Here is an 18100-nt window from a genome sequence, read left to right as displayed (position 1 = left end):
GAGCTGCGGCAGGCACGAGATCTGAGACTGCATCATTTCGGGAAGGGGGTGCGGGAAACGGAGTGTGGGGAAGGGACGTATAAATTTAGAAATTTCATTTTTTAAGGGTAATTTAGACATTATATATATATTTATTTGAAAAGGAGGTGTGTTTATACGTAAGTGGAGGTGTGTTTATCATCAGCCTTTGATTTATCCACAATTCACCATAAATTAATTAGTTGAAATAAGATTTTGTTTATGTATAATTTTAATAATTAGTTTTATGTATAATCAATTATAATTAAAATAATATTTTTTGGAATAAATTTGTTGAAAAATAATTTTGGGACATCCAATTTTATTTGAAACAATAAAAAAAATTATGTAGTAAATTAATTTTAAAAAATTGTTAAAAATAATAATAAATTTCAAATTTTCAAATATATAATGAAAATTTATTTTTTTTAAAAATTGTTTACAAATTTCAGTTATTATTTCAATATATTTTCTTTTTGCAAACAATTTTTTTCTTTCTTTCAAAATACAGTTGAAATAGTGCATTGCCATTGTGCCAAAAGGAAAACATATATAGTTAAGTAAGTTAATTACAAAATTATTAATAAAGTTTAATATAATTGATAAAAGGACAAACTCGGTTGCCCCTTCAACAGATAACACGCATGCAAATCCTCACATGAAGGAAAATGGGAATGAAAAATATTTGTTATAAAAGTTAAGTTATTTTTTTATATAATATTTTTTGTATAATACTATTTTTTTTTTCTTCTCATTTTTATCCTTGACATCAATCATCCTATTTTACAATTTCTCTTTTCTGTAATTCTGTACAAATACAATATCTCTTATTTGACTTTTTGTTGCATGTCTCTCTAAGAGCCAAAACAAACTAAATGAATATTGATGTTTTTAGCAATTAATATAGCTTATATTTTTTTCACGAGTTTTGCTTAATTAAAATATAAATACAAATCGGTAATTTCGGGATATATCATGCTAAAGATTAGATATATTAAATTGTAGGATTTACAACAGGTGATACTACAATTAGTGCAAAATTGAATTATAATATGACTTTTTTACTCATAAGCTAAAAAATAAAAAAGACAAAATAAAAGTAAGGTAAAGTCTATTCCACTTTTAAAGAAATATATATATATATATATATACTTATAATTAATAGAAAATATTTTTTAATTTGATTAAACAGTAATTTTTTGGGGTATTCTCTACTACTATCTAATTATATATAGATATATGTATTTAATTGACAAGTAATTTAATATGTCATTTAATATTAAGAATTTGTTAATATTGTAATTAAACCTTTACAAACTATGAATTACTCTTTTAATTTTATCTTTATTTTTATTTATTCAAATACTATTTTTTGTTTTTGAATCTGTACAAAAATTAATTTTTTTTCACAACTATTTTTAAATATACACACACACACATATATATATATATATATATATATATATATATATATATGAATATAGATACTATTTAAAATATATATATTTTTAGAATTTTTTTATTATATTTATTTTCTAATATTATATAAAATAAATGAAAACAAATACCCTTTTCAAAAAATAATTATTAGATGTATTTGGGATTCACATGAAATGGTGTCTCTCAATGTGTGTTTAAAACTTGATTTTCTGCATTAACATTTGAAACTGTTAAGATATAAAAAAAGTGTATAGATATTAGAGAGAGAGAGTTTATAACATAGTTCAATCAAACAAGATATAAAATTTGTTTTTATAAATATACCTCTCATAGTCATGGGCGAATATCAAAACCTAATTCTAAAAAAGTGTATAGATGAGTAGCAAACGCAACTGGAAACACAGGTGACAGTTTTGGAAACCGTTTAGACTACTTCTCTTTTGAAAGCATAATAATTGAGAAAACGCGTTGTAGCAAGACTTCACTTGGGATGGAACATGTCAATTTTTTTAAGAGATGTTGTCCTGTTAATAAACATGTGGTTCATAAAGATAACCCAAAAATGACGATTAATGCTGTCCTCTCATGACTTGAGTGACAAAAATTTCTAAGAATTTCCATGATGGAACATGTTAGTCTATGCAAAGAGACAAGGATGAAATGGTTGCATTCATTTCTTCAAAGTTGACTCTAAGTCAAGCAATACCGTCAATGGGAGCAAAGCAATGTGTAATTTCATGTTTATGGCTGTGAGAATAAAAGCAATGTGTAATTTCTGTTAAATCTCAGCAATTCATAACCAAGTTTAGATATTTTGGTCTGCAAGGGATGCAGCATTTTGTTTCAGAATTTTATGGAACCAACTTTGTTGTTATTTATGGTATGCTTATTATGGGAATTGTGTTGGAGTTACTAGCCGCAGCTGCACCATCGCTGTCTCCATCAGAAGCAAAAGCCATACTCAATAGTGGATGGTGGAATCAATCGGAGATAAATGCATACTCTATTTGTTCCCAGATGGATGGTATAGTTTGCAATGAAGCTGGAAGCATAACTAGAATCAGAAATCCGGATTTTAAAGAAGGGAGTAATTTAGCAACACTAAACCTTTCTGCTTTCGAGAATTTAGAATGGCTAGAGGTATCGAACCGTGGACTACATGGAATTATCCCACCTGAAATTGGTAATCTATCAAAACTCACTCATCTAATCTTGTCCAGTAATTCTCTTCACGGGGAGATACCTCCTTCATTGGGAAATCTTTCCCAATTAGAGATCCTAAGCATCTCTAACAACAACATACATTCAAGGCTTCATTCCTCCTGAATTAGTGTCCTTGAAAAATCTCACTGTCCTTGATCTTTCTTTCAACAGAATCAATGGGACCTTGCCCATTTCACTTTCAAATCTCACAAAATTACAATCTCTTGACATTTCTAACAATCTACTTGTTGGTTCCCTACAATCCTTGTTGGTGGGAAGCCAAACGCAACTAACCACTACGAACTTCAGTCACATCCTTACTCATCTCGATCTGTCCAACAATTTTTTTCATGGGGAGCTACCTCCTTCACTGGGAAGTCTTACCCAATTAGAGACCCTAATCATCTCTGGCAACAACCTTCAAGGTTCCATTGCCCCTGGGATCTTTCCCATTTCACTTTCAAAACTCACAAAATTAAAATCTCTTTACCTTTCCAACAATCAACTCATTGGTTCCCTACAAGTACAACCCTTGTTAGTTGGAAGGCATGCACAACTAAGTTCTGTTGACCTCAGTCACAACCTCATTAGTGGTGAAATACCACCAAAGCTTGCATATAATATGCCATCCTTAAAATATCTGGATCTAAGCTACAATAATCTTATTGGAACGGTTCCTCCAACTCTGCAAAGTGTCTCTTATGTGGACCTTTCCTTCAATAATTTGACGGGTCCCATTCCACAAGGTTTTACTGAGTTTCAGCTAATAGGGAACAAAGATGTATGTAGCAACAATCCGTATTACCAAACCAATTACCAATTCCAGCCTTGTGCAGCCCGTAACAACAAAGTAATTCACAAATGGGTCATAGTTTTTCCTATCCTCATTTTTCTAATCATAGCCTTACTACTTTTGTATCGGAGGTTTATTCGCAGCACAATAAAGATATCATCGATGGCTAAGAATGGGGATTTGTTCTGTATTTGGAACTATGACGGTAGAATAGCCTATCAAGACATCATAACAGCAACCGAAGATTTTGACATGAAATATTGTATTGGAACAGGAGCTTATGGGAGTGTTTACAAGGCACAATTACCAAGTGGCAAGGTTGTTGCCTTGAAAAAACTCCATAGTTTTGAAGCAGAGGTGTTGGCTTTTGAAGAGAGTTTTAAAAATGAGGTCAAAGTATTATCAGATATAAAACATCGACATATTGTGAAGCTCTATGGATATTGCTTGCACAGAAGAATCATGTTTTTGATCTATGAGTACATGGAGAAAGGAAGCTTGTTTTCTGTCTTGTATGATGATGTGGAAGCAATGGAATTGGATTGGAAAAAGAGGGTTAACATAGTAAAAGGAACTGCACATGCTCTCTCATATCTTCATCATGACTGCACTCCTCCAGTAGTGCATAGAGACATATCAGCCAGCAATGTGTTGCTTAACTCAGAGTGGGAGCCCAGTGTTGGTGACTTTGGCACAGCCCGATTCCTCAACCTTGATTCATCCAATAGAACTCTAGTTGCTGGAACCATTGGATATATAGCTCCTGGTATATCATTCTTAACTTACCTTCTTTTTTCTATCTCCTTTTGTTTACATGATTTGATATGCAACTCGACTATAGTTTATATAAATTTTAGAATATTTGTTTAATATATTTAATTTTTTATCATCTAATTTCTTGGTGTTGATCTGGTCAACGCAGAACTTGCCTATACAATGGTTGTGACTGAAAAATGTGATGTTTTTAGTTTCGGAGTAGTGGCACTTGAAACTTTGATGGGGAAACATCCTAAGGAAATACTGTCATCACTCCAATCAACATGTACTCATAGCATCACATTATATGAACTATTAGACCAGCGCCTCCCAGAGCCAAAAGTGGCATTTTCACTGGACATAGTTCGTGTTGCCATTATAGCATTTTCATGCTTGAATCCCAATCCTTGTTCTCGCCCAACAATGAAACAAGTGTCTCAATGTTTTTTGACTCAACCAGCTCCATTACTCATTCCTTTACATGAAATTTCGTTGCGTCAGCTCATTAGACAAGAACTCGAATTATCTAAAATTGTCAACTCCTCATAGTGAAATTAAGTTCAAAATGAAGTTTGCGCAAGCTATTAGCCTTTGATTTATATTACACTTTTTTTAAGTGTATTTGCATGATTAGTTAGATATGTTGGGAAGTGGCATCATAATTTCGCCTCATTTATGATCTCAAAATAGGCACTGAAATTGCGACTATGACTGTGATTGCAATGTCAAGAATCGTAATGAAATTGTGAATGTGATTGCAACTTAGAACCTTGTGGTTTGCTTTTTAAATTTGATGAATTATGGGTCTATCTTGCTTGGAATGGGAATCGGGGTTTTCTTTTTTAGAAGGAAGGTTTTGGTTTGGACTTGTGATCAATTAATTAATTGAAGCTTAAGGAATTGAATTATTTCTGTGTTTATTTTAGTATGTGTAGGGAGTAAAGTTTAACTTGGTGCTTAGGTGATTACCATGCAATTGGATGCACTTATTTTGTTTGATAAGAGACCATAGGATAGAGCATGACTCGGCATGAAAATATACTATATCTGATCTCTTGGGGCAAAACTTCTAATGGATAATTTGGAAAGTGTGATTGATTGCCATATGGGTGATTGTTTCTACGAAATGGAGATAACAATGAACGACAGCTATGCTCTGTATAGAATAACATGTTTTGATCTGATTTTGGCAAGGAAAATATTGAAGCCACGTATGAATATGATTGTCTAATAGGATGATGTATTGCACTAGTGACGGTACTAGCAGGCTGCGAGTTTTGCTGCCATAAAAATTCATTCTATCTATCACTTTATAATATAAAAGTCGAGGTATAATATATTACGTTGAGACCTCATTTTAAAATTTATCTAAAATATTGACATATGTGTTATTTTATAATATTTTTTTATATTTTAATATATTTTTATAATTATAAATCTTGAATATTTAAATTAACTTTTTCCATGTTATTTTTCTTTCCATGTAAATCAAACAAATTAATATATAGTTCTTTTAAAGTTGTTATTCTATCAATTGTTCATGTGTCATTCCTTGCTACCTATCCACTCCTTTTATGTCTATCTTCCAAATCCTCCAAATTTTCACCAACCACAACTTATATCAAAGTCAAAATTGCAACGACTACTCCTTCATTGCTTATCGAGGCAACGACTACTCCTCTTTGCATTCACTTTCTCTCACAATCTCCTCATCTCTTAAATCCTCCAAACATCACTAGTCATGTCTTCTTCATTTAAGTGAAAGTTAGGACGATCAGTCATTATAGTCAATTTCACATATTACAATACTAATTTTGTCATACTAGCTTAATCACTTGTGTCAATTTCAATATAATTTTGTCTTCTATTTATAATTTTCAATGTCACAAACATAAAGATAATTAAGAAATTGAGAGACAACTTACTAGTATTTGATAATCTATTTTTTTTTCTTTTTTATATTCTTTCTACTTTCTTTTCATTATTTTTAGTTTATTTTTTCACACATAATCTAATATTTGATAATCAAATAAAGTCAAATAAAAATCAAATTGCAATTTTCAATGCCACAAACATAGGAAGAACCAAGAAATTGAGTTGATGTAAAGTACAAAGTAATATATTTTTTAAAATATTTTCTTTTACTTTCTTTTCACTGTTTTTAGTGTATTTTTCACAAATAATTTGAAATTTAATAACCAATTAAAGTCAATGTTAGGTGAAAATCAATGCATTTCTAAATTTTTTATAAAACTTATTTCTTCACATCCTTCCTCAAAATATGTATGTTCCACAATCATGTTTCACAATCTCTTACATACATATTCATTGTTTACATAATTATCCATAATAAGTATTAAAGAGACTTATAATAACATTTATACCTCATTTTTCATATTTCTCTCTCACTTCTCTTGCAAGCTTCTATTGAATTCTCTCCCCCTCTCTCGAATTTCTCTCTTCTCTCTTTATGTTCAATAAATTAGCTTCTGCATATTTAAGTAGATGGAAGGCGAATCCGTTTATTAATTTGAAGTTTAAAATTTGCGGTAAAATTAGAGTTCGATTTAATTTTTCTGCGCAAATTCTTCATTTCTTTCTCTTCTTTTTTCTAGATCAAAAATTTGTTGTTTGTGATTATTAATAGCATTTTTTTGATCTAAATCTAATTATCAATTTGAGTTGCAGTTTTGGATTTAAAATTGTGTAAATTAACTGTTGATCGTTTTTGAATTCCATGAAAATTGAAGATTGTAATTTTTGTTTTTGTAAAATTTTGTAGATCCATATGTAGATTGGTATTCAATTACATTCGTGTTGATATAATGATTCTCGAATTCAAATTTTGTGATGCATCGTGATAATTGACCGCAAAGGTTGATACTTTTTTAATTGAATTCTCTTAATTATGCTATTTAGTTCTTGTTAATTTTGTAATTACGTTTAAATCCTTCTTCAATCCCTTCTCTAATATTGTGTGATAATTTCTTATCTAATGGATTTGTATTTTAAGAAAAACCTAAATTAGTTCCTATATGGAAAATTTAAGACCAATCTAATTATTATTTTTTATTAATTCGGTATCAAAACTGAGTCAACTTTGAAAAATTGAATGCAACACTATTTTGTGTTGACACGTTCTATGATGGGAATTCTTAGAAATTGTTGTCAGATAAGTCCTGTGAGGACAACATTATTTGTAATTTTGGGACTATCTTTATGAAAGGACTAGAAGAAGAACCATGAAAAGTTGATGAATAACTACCTGTACATCATCTCTTAAACACTATAATGTACATAAACTGCACACTATTATCGGCATCTAAAATATTAAAATGACCCCAATTGTGTTGAATATTGTTTAGATAATTTGAAATACATTTTTTCTTATACCTTTTTATTTAAATTAATTACAATAATAATAATAATAATTATTATTATTATTATTTAAAAGGGGTTAAAGACAAAATAAATTATTATCCGTAGGAGTAATTATTATCATAGATGAGTGTCCATTCATATATATATATATATATATATATATATATATATATATATATATATATATATATATATATATATATATATATATATATATATAGGGAACATATCAAGTGAGAGAAAATTTATTATGAGAGATGAGAGGGTTAAAATATAATATTTAGATTAATTATCTCTCACTTGATTAAACTCCAAATTTTCTCTCACTTGATTATTCTAAGGATTATATTTTAAAATATAATTATCATTACTAGAATTTTTCTTATTACATGCGACTTCTCCTGCAAATTTTTCATAAAACTATCACTACTAAAATTCGCAGGAAACATTGTTCCTACATATTTTTCTGTGAAATTTTATGTGCAGGTAATACCTTCCTGCAAAAAAAAAAATTTGCAAGAAAGTTTCCTGCGAATTTTTTCTTGCATAATCTTTTAAATTCTAAGATTGTAGATTATAAGTATAATACTCAACTATACAAATCAACTTGTAAGGTAAGTGTTGCCCCAACTTATATACTCTTTAATTGTTTTATTTTCAATCGATGTGGGACTTAAAGTTTTTTTTAAATATTAAACTTATAAATTTAAATATATTTTTTTATTTTTCCTGCGGATTAAAATTTGCAGGTAAATCCGCAAGAAAAGTTACCTGCAAAATTTTTCTATCATTTAGTAAACATTACTTGCGAATTTATTTTTGTAAGAAAATCTGCAAGAAACAAAATAAAATTCTTACAATATTTTCTGTAAATTTTTACCATGAAAAAAAATTTCTATGATCATTCAAATTGTAACAAAATTTACAAAAATTTCTTGTAAATTATTTTTCATAAAAAAATTTGTAAGAAATATCTGTAAATCATTTTTTGCAAATAAATTCGTAAAAAAATATGCAAAAAAATTCTGCGAAATATTTTTTATATGAAAATTCGCAGGAAAAATGACACTTTTCTAGAAGTGTATCAATTATCTTTAAGAATTAAAATAAACTGGACACCCCAAATAGTCGTCCATCAATTTTATGAGCTAACTAATCCAATTCACTTTCTTTTATCTATTTTTTTTTTCTAGCTTGAATGTATAAATTAGTTCAATTATATCACCTCATGTACAGGTACAATTTAAACTTCTAAGTGACCTTTTTCATAGTATAATTTACTTTAAAATTACTTCTATATAGCAAGTTCAAAAGCAAAAAAAAAAAAGTGACTACTTATATTTTAAAAGATATAAATAAATAATAATTTCACTTAATTATCTTTTGAACTTAATAAATGCATTTAATGAATAAAGATATTTTTGTAAACAATAAATTAATGCTTGAGACATAATAGGTTGGTCACAAAAAAATGATCGAACTTATTTGAAAATTTGAGTTCTAATGTTGTATAATAAAGATCAGATGCAGCATAATTTTTTTACTTTTTTTTAATAATTTTTAGTTTTTATATAAGCATATATATATTAGTATATATGTATATATAAATATTTAAAAATGTGTATTAACTTAATTATGAATGTTGATATACATTAAAATAAATTTATATTGGCATATATCATATATTATAATTTATATAAATATTTATTTTAGAACTATTATTTTTGTAAATATATTTGTATTTATATATAACTTAGATATATACATATAATACATAAAATTAACTATATAATGAACCATAACGGATATGATTGTATATATCTTCTAGACGTAATTCTACCACGCACCAGGTAGGTATGATCTACAATTCAAAAATCAAAATATATACCTGAAACTGAAATGGAATGATAAGAACTTGTGAATGAGAATAATAGATGTAATTGACCCCTTAAAGAACAACACAATAATATAGCTGAATAGATGTTCCAACCACAAATTGAACTACAGGAGATGATTGCTATCAAATTAGCTGAAAAGATACAGTGGACAAAATGACAACAATGTGGCAGAATAGATGTTTTAACCAGCAGAAAGTGTAACAATCTCAATCAGTGTTATATAATTTCCCACTCAAAGCATGAATCCATTTTCCTTCACATCTTCCACAGTACTGTGCCCGTTATTTTTTTCCTCCTGCTCAGTAGGTTCCTCCTTGTCCTTTTCTTCATCCATCCCTGCTTCTAATTCTTCTGCCACCTTTTTCTCAAGAGCCTGAATCAAACTCAGCAAGCAAGTCTCCACATCTTCATTCACACACTTAGGCATGAGATTCTCAGCAACATCAGCAGGAGTCACACAGGCCACTTCCAACAAAGTGGCAATTCTTGCAAACAAATGGTGCGAGTCAACATCCAAGTAGTTCTTGGCAAGCACCTTGAATGCTTCAAATCTGCAATAGGACAATTCAATGTGTTTGTCCATCCTACCTGTCCTAATAAGAGCAGGATCAAGCTTGTCCACAAAGTTGGTTGTGAAAATAATAATCCTCTCTCCCCCACATGCTGACCAAATACCATCAATAAAATTCAACAACCCTGATAGAGTCACCTTGCTACTCTTGTTATTACTCTCATCTTCATCCTTTTTACTAGGATAATCTTTTGGTTCCTCCTCCTCACATCTTTCCCTCTTCATGTTCCTCTGGCCAGTGAGATCAAGTGAGCAATCAATGTCCTCCACAACTATAATAGCCTTGCTAGAAGTTTCAATCAACAACTTCCTCAACTCAGTGTTGTCCTTGACTGCAGTCAATTCAAGATCATAGACATCATAGTTCATGAAATTGGCCATTGCAGCTATCATAGTGGACTTACCTGTCCCGGGAGGGCCATAGAGAAGGTAGCCACGCTTCCAAGCCTTGCCAATCTTTGCATAGTAATCCTTCCCATTCCTGAACTTAACAAGGTCATTGATGATCTCGTCCTTCTTCCTTTGCTCCATTGCAAGAGTCTCGAACGTTGCGGGGTGCTCAAACACTATGTGGCTCCACTTTGACTGCTTGTAACCATACCAACCACTGCTAGGGTTGTTGGTGTACAACTTCCTTTGCCTGTTTCTCAAGGCAATCTCCTTCCCCTCTTCCAACACATGTTTGATGTAAGAGACAGTGACGAGATCCCTATGTTTTTTGTGGAAAGTTAGCTTGAAGTATCTCTTACCATCTGGGGGGCTATAATAAGAGAAGGAATATGCATGAGGGTTTGAGGCAGTTTTGCTTGCAGCCCACCAAAGCTTCACTCCTTGGAACTCATCTGTTACCTCTTCATCATCGTCCATGCTAAGCACCAAAGGGTTTTGGCTATCTTTCACCACATCAGCTTTGAGTCTTTTGGCTAGTTGGGAAGAGTTCTCACTGAGGTAGGTTTGGATGGCAGTGTAGGCCTCACTTCGCTTAAGCCTCTCACCTGAGAACTCGGGGAAGGTGATTTGCACATAAGGGTACAACATGTTCACCACTTTCTGAGTGTGGATTTGAAGAGTGTCACGAAGTGCAGCAGGGAAAAAACGCTCGACCATGGCATACACAAACATGATTGTGGCCATTAGTGAGCCCATTTGGGTCCATAGTTCTCCCATCACACACACTAGTGTTGTTGTGTGTTATTTTACTTGGCTAGGGATGCATTGAAGGGAGCATGCTATATAAGGAGCATAAAAGGTAGAAATTATTAACTCAGAATCATAATATTTATGGTCTCAATCATTTAATAAAACATACATTTATGTTTTTTAATTTATAAAAAAAATTAATAACACTTAATTATATGTCATAAAAATTAATTAGATATCATGTATTGCATAAGCACTTAATAATTATTCCACAAAAGAGTGTATTCTTTTGGGGCAGTGTAATGTCACATGAGAATCTGAGTTGAAGTGGGAAGAGGTCGCTGGCAAAGGGGGAAAAGTTTTCTAAACGAATCCATTTGACAATGAGTGATGTTTGGCAAGTCCAAACCACTTTTGTGTGATGGATTGGAAAAAAATAGGCCCCCCATGTTTGTCATGTACGATGGAAGCTTAGGCATGTTTGGATGAGGATGGAAACAGAAGAATAATGGACTACTCCAACTCATAAAGCTAAGCCGACATCAATTCGCAACTTGACACGCATCATCTAGTTAACCCAATCATCCATCATGTGAATCAAAATCCACACCTTTCGTTTCTTTGGGAAAGTTTGAATATGTACACACCTCGATTTGACAAGGGGAAGGAGAAGAGAAGAGAGATTAGAAGTTAAAAATGAATAAATTAAATGAGAGTGAAATGTATAAAAAAAATTATATTATGTAATAAGGGAAGAGAAAAATATAAAAAGTGATGTGATTTTTTTATATACCACATGTATATTTTATTATAGATAATTTTGTTTAAATTATATAGGAGTATAGGCAATCTTCCAAATATATATGGTAGTTACATATTCAAAAATCAAATTTGATACTACATTAATTAAGCTATAATAACTTCATATACCGGTTGATTTCTAATACTTAATTTCTTTTTAACATATTCTTTTTGTTGTTAGTTAAAATTCATTAAAAATTATATATAAAGATTATCTCTTGATTTAGTAATAAGATTTACAAAATTTTATAATTTTAATCGATAATAAATAAAATATTAATAATATAGTGCTAGAAAAAGTGTAGATAATATTTATATATGAGATTTAGCTTTTGAAATTTGGAGTAGATAAAGATAGAAATAGTGACACAGTCACAGATGAAGGTAAGTGTTTGAAGGAGGAAAATTGTGACTAGTCAGTCAATTAATAGCAACGAAGCAACAGCATGAGCATATGGCATATATATACACTTTAGCAACAGAATATAAGTGGTTGTCGTCGTTTACTATATGTTGTGATGTAAATATAAGTGGTTGTCATCGTTTATAACTATGTTCAAATCACACGAATAACTATTTAGCGACTTTAGTATGTTAGGATTTTATTTTGACAAGCCATAGAGGTTACAGTACACTCTCATAATTAATAAAGCTTCACCAATTATATATGTTTCTTGTTTGCCTACTTTTTATATATAAAGTGGATTTACTTTCTACAACTTGGTATATTTTTTTCAATAAAGTTTGATTGGACATATCACTAAAAAAATGTTTTATAAATATACTTTAAAGAGTTAATAGATAATCCAATTCTAGATCATGTAACAAATTAAGGAAATAGATGCACGCGTGTATTGGTAAATTACATGTTAAATGTCTAATCCAATTCAAAACACTATCGTTTATTCTCTTGATAGCACATTGAGTGATAATCAAGTACAAATCTAGAGGCATGCGTGAGTCTATTATTTCTGAGGAGTTTCATATATTTATTAACAACATGTCAAATATAACTAAATGTCAAATTATTGGAAGTACCATTTTAAAAACTAGATCGAATTAGTCAATCGGACAAAAAAAATCAGTGAACCGTGTATGTATTATTATTCATGGGTTTGCACTTTAAGAAGGCACGAAAAAATGAAAATAATATTTAAAATGCATATTTTTCGTAATACTTTTTATAATATTATTTTATATTTTCTCTATTCTCCTTTTCTTATCTTTTGGAAAAGCCAAATAGTATTTATTTAACTCTACATTAAACAGCAACACAAGAGGAGCAGAGTTCATATAAGAAAACATATTACAAAAATATATATACCTACTGAAACCCTTCTCAGTAATCCAATTCAAAATCCCAATTGCTCAAAACTCGCACAAATAATTAATCAAGACATGATACCTAGCTCAGATCCAAATTAATGGATCACCTAAAGTCTGCAATTCTACTGCATTTTAGACCAGCTGCACCTCATATATAGAAGATCGAATATGTAATCTTTTAAATCAAAATCTTAATTTCCGCGAATCTAAACTTTTCAATATAATATTAATTAATTATTTTTTTAAGCATTCCTCGTAATATTATTTAAAAATTATTTATTGTATTGTATTAATTTTAGTAAAAAATAATTATAAAATTAATTTTATAAAATTATTATTCTCTTTCATCTATTTATTAATTTTCTTTAAATTATGTAAAATAATTTAAAACAACATTTATTATGAGATTGAAAAAATAATATTTATTTAATTAGATGAATCGATTTGATTCCTAAAAAATAAAATTTGATTTAAATCAAATTAATTGAATTTTTAATTTTCATATTTGAATTCATTCGATAGTCTAAACTAATCCAAATTTTCTCTTTAATTTTAATTGGTTTGATTTCATTTGATCATTGAATTGATTTAAACTCATGTTCATCCTTAATGTTGACAACAATTTTTAACAACTCTTTTAAATACACTTCTTAAATTGGGTGAAATTTATGAAAGTTACAAAATTTGATTAATATTGCATTCTACTTAATAACAGTTGATTTTGTAATCTGCAATAATATTTAATCAATAAAAAATGTGTGTTTTAAGAAAAAAATGTTGCTGAAACTCCTCTATAAAATATATCAAATATAATATAGTTTAGCATTCAAAACAATAATAATAATAATAATAATAATAATAAAACAAAACAAATGATCTTAAAACACCTAAAAACCTATTTGAAAACTATAGAAAGAAGAAAAGGAGAAAAAAAAATATAGACATGATAAGTGTATGATGAGATAGAAAGAGATATATAAAATGATAAATGTTATTGTGTTAATATCTTTAAAATAGTAAAATGTTTAAACATAACCGATAAGTATGAAATCCTAGACTATTGTACTAAGTGTAGATCCATTCTGGTTCCTAATAGAATCTACGCAATATAAACATAAGCATATATATTAGTTTTATTTTTTAGACACTCCCACATTTTCAAATATTCAAATAACACTTAACATTCTCTTTATCTCTGTTTTCTTATTATATGGATCACATTATTAATCATATTAATTACTTATTTATGTGAAGTATTTACTGCCGAAAGGCCAAAAATAAGAGTGGTTAAAAATCTTTTTTCCAAATCAATGGACGAAACCATTCTCCTTCACCTCTTTCCCATCACTCTTGTCCTCATCCAATGCTAACACTTCCTCTCCCTTCTCCTGCTTCAACCTGGCTTCTGATCTTCATCACCCTTCTTCTTAGCCTTCTCAAGAGATCCAATCAAATTCTTCAAGCACCTCTCAGCATCATCGCTCTTCGACGTAGGCATCATATTCTCGGCAACATCGATCAGCAGGTGTCACGTTGGTCTCTTCCAACAGCCTCTCAACAACGGGAAACAAATCATGGTAACCAACATCCAAATAGTTCTTGGCAAGAACCCTAAAAGCCTCATAACTACAATAAGACAACTCTATCTTCATATCCATCCTCCCACTACTAATAAGAGCAGGATCAAACTTGTCAACATAGTTGGTCGTGAAAATTATGATCCTCTCTCCCCCACAACCCGACCAAATCCCATCAATGCAATTCAACAACCCTGACAAAGTCACCTTACTCTCTTCTCCATCACCCTTGAAAACATCTTTCTCTCCCTCATTCCCACTCTTTTTTTCCTTCTCTTTCTTCACCTCCCTCTTCCCAGTAACATCAAGAGAACAATCAATGTCCTCGATCACATTAATAGACTTACTCGTCGTCTCAATCAACAAAGTCCTCAACTGCGTGTTATCCCTCATCGCTGTTAACTCAAGATCATACACATCATAGTACAAAAAGTTAGCCATAGCAGCAATCATGGTAGATTTCCCAGTCCCTGAAGGACAATATAGCAAATAGCCACGCTTCCAAGACTTGCCTATCTTATCATAACACTCCTTCCCCTCTTTGAACGTGACAAGATCTTTTATAATCTTCTCTTTCATACTTTGCTCCATAGCTAGGGTTTCAAACCTGGCAGGGTGCTCAAACACGATGTGTCTCCACTATACCGTAACTTGTGTAATTTGTGTAGAGCTTCAGCTTACGGTTCTTGAGTTTGGCCAACTTTCCTTGCTGAGGTTCGTTATCGTCCATGAAGAGCGCGAACAGGTTCGGCTCTGAGCCTCTTGGCTCGTTGAGATGAGGTAGGTTTGGATGGAAGTGAAAAGTTCACTGAGTATTATGCGTTCGCCTGAGAATTCAGGGAACGTGATTTGGATGTTAGGAGATAGAAAACTTAGTAGTTTATCCAAGTATATTTGGACATAGGCACGGATACTGAATGCGACGAATTTGTCATATATGCTGTAAGCTACCATAATGGTAGCACTCAATGCTCCTAATTGAGACCATATTTCTGAACCCATTCCCATCATGGATAACCCTCACATGTTTTTGGGTAGTTTTTCTTTGTATATTCAATGGAGTTCTAACACCGTTGGGGAAAGTTGTTGAACTATTTATTGGGAGGAAGAGTGAACATAGAACACGCTTTAAGTAAGCAGATTTGCAAGTGGGAACACCTTATTTTTTTGTGTCATATTCTTAATGTGTTGTACTGCAGATTATAAGGAAGAGAATGACAGATTATTAAAATATGAGTCACGTGTCATTATTGATAATAATATGAATCAGTTTGTTATTATTAGTATTGGAATCATATCATCAATATAATTATCGTGTTTGTATATGAATTAGCAACTGTGAAATGGGAAATATTCATTTATTGTTAAAGTATCTATCTATGTCAATCCATAATGCTGTACACATTTTTATGATTAATTTACCCTTTGCACAATATTTCTCACTCGCTTACAAACCTCTCCTTCTCCTCCAATATAAAATTGTAATATATCCACGTTATCATAAATCTGTTATGTTATTTTATCTTTTATTTTATTTAAAATACACATAGGTACGGAGTGTGTTTCTTGTATTAGTATTGTATAAATAAAAAGAATTTGTACCGTATCTTTACAAATTAATATAGAATGTGTTGGAACAGTATATTCTAGACTAATCCAACAAGTGTGGCTCATTGTATATATATGCAAAAGTGAGCTTCATTATTATGCAACAGATCGACTATTCCAACTCCAACTCCTAACTCCTGCAATTGAATTTCCTTCACAGTTGATTGGCAAGTAACGAAATGATAGCATCGGACCATAGAACATATTCTTTATCACCAAACACCAAAAAACCTTTCCAACTCATCAATCCCACTCAAAAGTCTATTCCTCCCCTCCAAAATCCTCAGACTCTACAATAACAGGATTTGATAAATAAAATAGACTTATTCTGAGACGGAACAAACAATGTATCAGCCTTAGTTTTCACTCTTCCCAGCGTTAATTAAGTAGTTTGTGGAAGTAGACGATGAGCCATTACTTGGTTTAATTTTAATTTGGGTTCCAGAAAAAGACACACAAACACAAATAATTTTATTTTACTAATAAATGACAAAATAAAGGAAATAGCAACTAATTATGTTTTTATTTGTCTAAGATCGTTCTAAAACACTTTAAATTATAAGGATACAATAATGACTCCCTTATCGGATAAAAGGATTAGTCGTAATAGCTAATATCACAACTTTGTTTATTATGTTACCACCCACTTGTCTAATAATTTTTTTTCCTCAAGTGTAACACATCAAAATAGATACTTAATTTGTTCGTGTACACATGAATAACTGAGCAAGATTAATTGGTGTCGATAATCAAATCAACAAACTTATCAAAGAGTTATCTGATTGTTTAGGCCATTGCGAGTGTTCTGTCAAAAATTAAGAAAAAATACGAAAGTTGAGAATTTGAACTATGATTGCTATACATACAATGTATTTAAAAAAAAAAATTAACATGTTATATATTCAAAATAATTCATTATGAAGGACCTAAAATTATTGCTAAATAAAACTCATTAAATAGGTTATAGGTAAAAGAGTAACCAAATAATCAATGAAAAGTAATTATGGTCTCAGATAAGTAATTTATTTGCTTAAACCCATTCACACTCGCCTTCAATGATTTTAAACACAACCTTCAAATGGGTTATCACGGTCATCCTAGCCTCTTTGACGAAAACCTAAAGATAGCCCGAAATTTTAGGTTTTAAAAAAAAATTAATTTTAAGCGGCTAAAAATGATTAAAATGTGTTCATAAGTATTAACTTGAGAATATATTTTATATTAAAATCTGTCACAATATACAAACTTGATTTTGCAACAAAAGACAACCGGTACTTAAACAAAAGTACCCAAAGCACATTGGACTGAAAGAACAAATGTTCTAAAGTGGATCTCGACCCAAAAATAAGTGAGCTAGCCTACCTTCAAATTGGATTTTTTTTTAAAAATATATTTTTGTAATCATTTAGTTTCACTTATTTATCTTTTAATTTTTATAATTTAGAGTAGGCATTTAACTCTTATACTTATTATTTTCAATCTTTTATAGTTTCTATTGTTTAAAATATTTTTTTTAGTTCATATACTTATAATTTTTTAATTATTTTTATTTCTAATTGTTGAATTTTTTGTAACACTGTCTCTTTTA

At 30.4% G+C, this 18100-nt stretch overlaps 2 protein-coding genes and 1 pseudogene across 3 annotated transcripts; 1 reads left to right on the top strand and 2 right to left on the bottom strand.

Annotated features, from left to right (window-relative positions):
• The first annotated feature begins 2018 nt into the window (after positions 1–2018).
• Positions 2019–5535, top strand: LOC109795903 (uncharacterized). Its single transcript, XM_083073029.1, is given in 3 exon segments — positions 2019–2760; positions 2762–4220; positions 4377–5535. Coding segments are annotated over 3 exon segments (2316 nt in total). The 5' UTR covers positions 2019–2286; the 3' UTR covers positions 4760–5535.
• Positions 5536–9539: 4004 nt separating this feature from the next.
• Positions 9540–11460, bottom strand: LOC109797735 (AAA-ATPase ASD, mitochondrial). 2 transcript variants are annotated; one of them, XM_029270788.2, is made up of 2 exons: positions 10465–11460; positions 9540–10392 (listed from the first exon to the last, which is right to left on the bottom strand). In XM_029270788.2, exons 1-2 carry the CDS (start codon positions 11225–11227, stop codon positions 9722–9724), a joined length of 1434 nt encoding a protein of 477 aa, XP_029126621.1. In that variant the 5' UTR covers positions 11228–11460; the 3' UTR covers positions 9540–9721. The 2 variants fall into 2 exon arrangements, with proteins under 2 accessions (XP_029126621.1, XP_020213447.1); XM_020357858.3 differs by having other exon boundaries at positions 9540–11460.
• A 2044-nt stretch (positions 11461–13504) lies between these two features.
• LOC109795901 (AAA-ATPase At3g28510 pseudogene) lies at positions 13505–15819 on the bottom strand (annotated as a pseudogene).
• Positions 15820–18100: the final 2281 nt, after the last annotated feature.

Source organism: Cajanus cajan, chromosome 4, assembly GCF_000230855.2.
Source record: "Cajanus cajan strain Asha chromosome 4, NIPB_CcT2T_4, whole genome shotgun sequence".
Taxonomy (NCBI): Eukaryota; Viridiplantae; Streptophyta; class Magnoliopsida; order Fabales; family Fabaceae; genus Cajanus; species Cajanus cajan.
This window is presented reverse-complemented; position numbering and strand designations above follow the sequence as displayed.